General features: G+C 32.7%; 1 protein-coding gene across 1 annotated transcript in view; it reads right to left on the bottom strand.

Moving 5' to 3' along the window:
- Positions 1 to 4160: 4160 nt before the first annotated feature.
- Positions 4161 to 7670, bottom strand: part of LOC101511255 (subtilisin-like serine-protease S) — a 6334-nt gene continuing 2824 nt past the window's right edge. Inside the window, exons 7-12 of the mRNA XM_073370010.1 lie at positions 7446 to 7670; positions 7027 to 7121; positions 6239 to 6478; positions 6020 to 6134; positions 5252 to 5459; positions 4161 to 4879 (exon numbers count right to left, since the gene is read on the bottom strand). The exon at positions 7446 to 7670 is cut by the window's right edge and continues 4 nt beyond it. Of these exons, the coding sequence (XP_073226111.1) occupies positions 4332 to 4879; positions 5252 to 5459; positions 6020 to 6134; positions 6239 to 6478; positions 7027 to 7121; positions 7446 to 7670 (1431 nt within the window). The 3' untranslated portion in view covers positions 4161 to 4331. The remainder of the gene's footprint in view (positions 4880 to 5251; positions 5460 to 6019; positions 6135 to 6238; positions 6479 to 7026; positions 7122 to 7445) is intronic.

Here is a 7670-nt window from a genome sequence, read left to right as displayed (position 1 = left end):
GAAATGTGCCTCATTGGTTTTGGGGTAAGGCAGTAACCATTGCAGCCTATGTCCTAAATAGATATCTGTTCTGGTAGTAAATCAGTAGGAAATTGTGAGAACTTATGGTGGGGGAGAATACACCTGAAAAGAGTTTGAAAAGTTTTGTTGACCAAGGCATCCGATACGAGGTAACTGTTCCTTACACCGCTCAACATAATGGATTAGTAGACAAAAGAAATAAAATAGTCCTAGATATGGTTAGAAGCATATAATGAAACAAAGAAATGTGCCTCATTGGTTTTGGGGTAAGGCAGTAACCATTGCAGCCTATGTCCTAAATAGATGTCCTACAAGAAGAATTAAGAAGGAAGTGTGGTCCCGAAAAAAGTCAAGTTATCAGGAAAATGGTATTCTAGTAATTCAGAATTGTTCTAGTTGGGATTCTATCAAAGCCAAAGATATTATGAAATATGATATGATCATATGACCCTCTTCCAATATTTTTATTTATTTATTTAAAAATTTGAATCAAATTAAAATTTGTAAACTCAGTTTCATTCAACTTGATGCTAGAATTTTGCAGAATACTATAGCAAAAGCAGATTGACATGCATATAATTGCTGCTGTTTTTGTTTGTGTTGAAACATGTTTCATTTAGTATATCCGATGTTTGGTTTCTGTGTTATACAAATTGGGTAGCTTTGGTCCTTTTGGTTTGGTTTTTTATGTTTCCTATTGCATGAGTGCTATTGATTCCTCTTTATTCAAGCAGTGGTTGCATAACTTGCAAACTGAGAATGAAATTCTAGCCAATGGTAGGATGACTTTGAAAGAAGTTCTAATTCAGGTAATTAGGCTATTGAGCGAAAAATAAGGTAAAGGATACCATAATCTCTATCTGTAAGAAAAAGTTTTGACATACAAATCTGTTGCAAATTATTGAGGGGTAAATCTTAGTTTCATATATGAAGCTATGGGGGGGAGTTATTAAGTAGAGATTAAGACAAGACTGACATCACATAGAATCAATTTGGTTTCATGTCCATGAAAGCTAAATATTTCTTACAATGATTGATGGAAAATTCTTCGAAGAACTGAAAATATTTAAACATGGTTTTGAGGTTTTCATTTGTATGGATAAAACACATACTAGTAAGCTATAGTCCATAGAAAGGTTTCGTGGAAGGCTCTCAAGACTAAAGGAGTTTGTAGTGTGTACATTATAGTGATCAAAGATTCGGGGTCATGAACTAGCATATGACATGCAACTTAATAATTTTAGCATTTGTCAAATGAATTATTATTATTTTTTTTTTTTTTTGAGAAGGAGGAATAAATAAGGAAGGATTGTATAATTATTTTGGATTACTTAGTTAATAAAAATAATAGAAATTTTTAACCTAGGCTCACTCAACTCAACCACCCCCATTGAAGCCCACAAACATCAAAGCCTGCAAGAACGCATAATGTCTTTCTTCAGTGCCTTCTCGCCGATTCTGTTTAATCATTTAGTTGTGAAACGAAGGAATATGTAGGAAAAGAAGGGACTTGAAAAGGAAACAAATCAATAAGTAAAAGAGATCCGAAACTATCATCATCGTCGTTGCTTGAGTCAAGGTAACTGCTCTTACTCTTACTGCTACCTTTTTTCTTCTCCTACCTTTCCTATTTGTTAGACACTGCATCTTAATCAGTATCAATATTTGGTTTGTTTCTTAATGTTTTCGTGTAGACCATCTGTTTGATAAAATTACATATCTAGGTTTTAACTCTATATATTTTACTTTTGATTTTCTATCTTAAAACTCGTTTTTTGTTATGCTATAGGAAGAGTTAGTTGTTGTAGCTTCATGATAATTTACTTTTCTTAGGGTTTGAACTTCATATGTTATTATTATTGTTGTTGTTGTTACTTTTGCTTTGATTTTCCTTTCAAATAGTTGATTTATTATTCTGTGTGATTCAGTTCATGATGGTTGATTATCCAATATAGTAAATCAGTTGGTGGTATACTGTGTGCAGCCCGGCAGTTATGCCTCTTGTAATTTCAACTTTTGACTATTTTACTGATTTGTGATTGTTTGGAATGTTCTGATAGCAAATGTTGTTTTAAACTTTATGAACATAAAGTTATTATATTTTTCCAACTTTAGCATGTATCCTTGCATCTGTTGCTTTTTCACTTGATTCAGCTTATGGCTTCAAATGTAGAAAGGTCAAATTTGTTTTGTAGCAGTTTTGCAATTGAATTTCTTTTAAGTTGTTGATTTGAGATGCAGGTATATGACAAGGGCAGTTGGTGTTGGAAATGATGAAACATAATTGGCATTGATGATGGCTTTAATGTGTGAATTGAAAAATGAGAAGTCCCACATTGGAGGGAACACACTCATCTTGATTCAGCTTATGGCTTCAAATGTAGAAAGGTCAAATTTGTTTTGTAGCAGTTTTCCAATTGAATTTCTTTTAAGTTGTTGATTTTGAAGATGCAGGTATATGACAAGGGCAGTTGGTTCGTTTCTTCCAAAAATATTCCCAAGTTTCGTAGAAGTGTAATTCTTTCCAGCATGTTTCCTTCTCGAATACGCTATCAGGATATGGGTGAAAGCTGACACAGGAGCCTGAAGTTTCAACACCAAATGAGCTTGAATTTAAATTTAATTTACTAATATTAATAATTTAGAATTACAATTAGGGAGACAAAATAAGTTTAATTTAATAAATAATAATAAGTTTTAGTGACAGACATACCGTAGGAATAGATTAATATTTTTTTCTAAGTTTTAGTGACAGATAATACTGTAGGAATAGACTAATTCTTTATTTATATTTATTTATATTTATCTAGGTTTTAGTGACAGTCGTTATTGTAGGTAGAAATAAAAACATATAGTGACAATCTTCGGAACATGTAGTGACAGCCTTCAAAGTGTAGCAGGACGCCCCCTTAAAGTTGACACCAGATTTGAGTGTCACTCAAAGTATTATTGACTTTTACCTACAGTTTTTAACTTTTAGTGAAACATTTTGTGTGTCACGATAGGTCAATTTTTAGTGGTGAGTCTATCAAGAGTACTTTTGTAGCTAGGTAATCCACTCCACAGAGTATAGATCTCATTAAGAGTGTATATTATCTCATACTTTCATCGCTTCAATAATCATGTTTCTTTGAGATATAATAGCATGTTGATCTCGTATCACTATGACTTCTTATTACCATTTAACCTAACTCTTGGGAACTTCAGTCTTTTAGGTTAGGTTACCATCATGAGTGACTCATTGATCTATAAACAATAGTTACATCCTTTTGGATGTATTTAGGACTTTCACTCTAGTTAATCCTTTTGCCAACGAATCTGCTAAATTCTCATCAATACGTACATGATTCACTATAGAATCTCCTTTAGAAAGTAACTCTCTAACAATGTTGTGTTTACGATGTATTTATCGTCTCTTAAAGTTGTAATAACAATTTTCAATTTTTACAATAAACGCGGTGTTTTTCCCATAATGGCACAACTTGATTCTCCCTCCTTTAGTTGTTGTGTTAGCAAATTTTTGTTGTGTTTACATTGCAAATTTGCAATTTAAATTTTTAATATACAATAAATATTATGTTTAATTTATCAATTGAAATTTTAAAATCTAACAGCCCTAAAAAATTTGATCAAGCTCCGTCGTGGTTAGATGGTTGAATCTAAAGTTTGATCTTTGATTGATGCATAAAAAACAAATATTGAAAAATATCAATTACTTAAATAAATATCAATCACCTCATAGGAGTCAATTTATGCTGCTACAAAAAGAAATACTTTGGTTTATACTCAAACAAACAAAATCGGACACCATACATACTTTATTTTTCACATTTTTCTTCTCCTTACACTATCATTTCTTTCACTCTTACTTTTTTTTCTTCTCTCGACTAAAAGAGAAATGAAAGAGAGAACTTAAAGTGGGTATTGTGATAGAGAAAAATATAAGAGTAGAAAAAATACAAAAAAGAAAGTCAAAAGTGAAGAAAATATGAGTGCTTTTGATGTTGTGGTGGTTAAAACTGATTTTTGAATGAATTAATTTTATAAAATTATTAAGAATAAATTGAATTGAATATAAAGCGATTTATGTTTAGATATATGTTTATAAAAGTAAGTTGAACAATAAATTCAATATATAAATCACGTTTAGCCTCAAAAGCTACAAATCATAACTTCAAATTAAAATCAATTATAGAGAAGTAAAATCAATTCTATTAGATAACACTCAAAAAATACCAAAATCCAATTTTAACCTCCAAAATTGATTTTGACTTTTCCAAAAGTAGAACCAAGTGTGAGAGCACTCAACTCTATGTTGACAGTACATTAAGACCAATAGGACTCCTAACCCTTTGTCTACCATTGTTCCATGTCAATGCACCAAACACAAAGTTTCCATTGCTATTCATGAAAGGGTTGAAATCAATCCTGAAAGTTGTCTTCTCCCCCATTTTCCAGAACTTCATTTCCACTGGTGTAACTGTAACATTCACACCAGATGGATTTTCAACACTTGCTACATATACTGCTGGTTCATGACCATAGTACGTAACGGTGCGATAAACAGATAAACTTCCATTCAAGTTTGATACACCAATTGAAGGGTAATTGAAGTTGTAGGATGCTATAGGAGCTTTCTGGCATTGAGTAAGTTCACCAGTGATGTTTTTGAGTTGTGATGGACTTGCACCATTGCTGCAGAGAAAATCGAGAACATCTTGGGAACTGAAATCATATACTAATCCAGGATTGAGCGATGCAGCTGGATTAACATGCCCGGATCCGTAGTCGAATGGCGTGGTTTGAGTTCCATTTGGATCTCTTCCTATGAGGTGGTATGTGTTATCCATTACTGTTGCTGTAACATCAGAAAAAGACAACAATTTAGGATGATTACAAACATAAATTCTGTTGAGAATAGTGTTGTGAATCATATATCGCAGAAAACAAAACAAAAACATTTTGTTATAATTCCTCTATGCTACCATGCTATAGCTCCGCCGTAGCCACTACCTGACAAGACTGCACTAAATAGTGTATCGCGGAATAATAGTGATTTTTTTCAAAGTTTACTGTGCTATAGGGCCACTATATATAACTGTTATTTGACAATACTGGTTTGGAATTATAAATACAGTTAATGTAGAGGACTAGGTTGATAGAGTCATACAATCTGGGCATTCAATCTTTTTTTTATTGTTGCTAGGAGTTTTACATCATAAAAGCTTACCTGTTGTCATAACTGCAGACATTATGGCTGCAGGTGTCCATAATGGGTGGTAAGATTTTATAATTGCTGCAACTGCAGATATGTGTGGACAAGACATTGATGTTCCTGAAATGATGTTATAGTTGACAGATTGTTGTTCGACTGTGGCTTCAGTAGCCACTGGAGACCATGCTGCCAAAATATTCACTCCAGGTCCTGTGATGTCAGGCTGCATTGTTGGATAAACAAAAAAAAACTCAATGTAAGTATAGGATCGACCTTCAGGCACTATACCCTCTTTATCCTTTTTTGCCAATGTAAAGTTTAAGTAGAAAGATCTTGAAGTTACGAAGATTATGCGTTTGTTACGATTTATTTTAAAAAAAATATATTCTTTAAGAATTTTTCTCTTACGGATTTAAAAAAAAATAAAACAGAATTTGAAAATAAAAAAATTTCGATCCATGATTTTTCTTTTTTTAAAAAAATAATTTTTTTATGATTTTCTTAAAAATCTCTAAATTATTGAATACCAAAATCACTTTTTAATTTTAATTTGTAACAAACGGGCCTCTAATAGTCCAATGCAGGATTTAAAATAGAAGTCTACAACGGCAATTTAAACTGCATCATAAAAGTTACTGATGTTGCCAAAACCACAACACGGCCTCAATAGAGGCTGCATCAGCCGCATTTCATCGCGATTCTCAGCAACACCAAGGATCGTGATGCAACTGCAACCATTACTGTGACCGATATTTTAAACCACTGTTTAGTGTTTAAACTTGCCTTAATAATATCTGGTGTTATTATATTTGGCCCCATGGAAGAGAAAGCTGCTGCTTCTGGTGCAGGTTTGGTACCAACAACAGTTACTGTTGGGGAAATTATAGCAGTAGGATTCCTGAAAATAGAAAAAGTATTAGCAAAAATATATTTCACTGATCAATCTTTGTGACATCAAAGTGTGACCAACTTCCATATTGGAGATTTTTAAATAAAACTCACTTATCTGTGTTTATGTATGCTTGAAGCTCTTCTACAGCATCTTGACCAATAAGAGTGCTTGGAATGACAAACTGAAAACCAACATCTTTTGCATTATGATCAATAAGTATCATTCCAACACCACCACCTTGCCTTATTATTATGGCCTTCTCTCTTCTGTTATCAGTGAATCTTTCAATTGTGCAGATAACAATTTTTCCATTGATTAAGTTAGGGTCTAGAGTATTGTTCTTGCAGAAGCTGGTAACAAAAGAGATAAAAGAATTTGGATTAAGAAAATTGAATCATGGCATTTCATATATCAGTTATCAGCCAAAAATGGTTCCATACATTCATGCAGAATATTGGAATTCAAAGTAATTATATTAGATAGCACAACAAACAATTTTAAGAAATATGGGGATTTCAGATTTTATTAAGGCAAACAAACCAACATATGGGATTCTAAATATCTGCAAATTTCTTTTTCTAGGCTTGATGATGGTTCTAAATCGCGGTTGCAGTTAAGCTGTGAAGCTTGATATCGCAGTTGCGGTCAATGCAGCTGCAATTGCGCTAGCGGACTGCAATTTAGGACTATATTTATGACTTATAGGGTAGTTTGTATATCTTTGAAAAGTAAAAATTTCAGATTTATAACAAACATTATCTCATTTTCTCACAAGTATTTTGTTTAAAATGCAAACAGTAGATACCAAGAACTAAGAAGGCAAGAATAAGAAGCAAAAAGTTGTGTAGAATCTGAAATAGTTAATTGTTACCAATGAAGTTTGTGTGTATTGTCATACCTAGCATTTGTAGCTGAAACTCCAGAGGCTGCAGCAGCACTTCCATATATCAAACCATGAGAATCTTCCATTTTTATCGGATTTAAAGATAAACCCTGAAGATACATTAACCTGTCTCAATTAACTAGCTGATATACACATGTATTACATATATGAAAGTGGTTTATTTGAGCTTATCAACTGACTAGACACTTGTGAGACTGTTTGTTATGAAAACAACTTATGACATGTTGTTTTCAACTTATTTTCATAAGTTTTTCATGAGAGCTTATGAAAATAGCTTATATGAAAACATTTTAATTCTATTTTATCTTTTGTTATAAAAATAGCTTATATATAAACACTTATATGATAAACGCTTCATTAAATTGTTTATCCAAACAGTCTTATATATTTATACATTGTGCTTTAAATTTCACCTTCAAAACTTTTGAATTACCAAGGTAGATGTTTGAACTGAACTCTCTGTCTACCGTGCTAGCAGCAACCGTGAGGATCCAAGGAGCAACATTACAAGCAGTGCGAGGAAAAACTGAGTTTCCAGCTGAAGCAGAAACGAGAATTCCCTTTTGGAATGCATGGAATGCTCCTATACTGAGTGCATTCTCAAAGTAAATTGGCTGTGGAGGATTAGGGCCAAGGGA

This window comes from Cicer arietinum, chromosome 6 (assembly GCF_000331145.2).
Source record: "Cicer arietinum cultivar CDC Frontier isolate Library 1 chromosome 6, Cicar.CDCFrontier_v2.0, whole genome shotgun sequence".
Lineage (NCBI taxonomy): Eukaryota > Viridiplantae > Streptophyta > Magnoliopsida > Fabales > Fabaceae > Cicer > Cicer arietinum.
The sequence above is the reverse complement of the archived record's forward strand: the minus strand, read 5'-3'. Positions and strand labels throughout refer to the sequence as shown.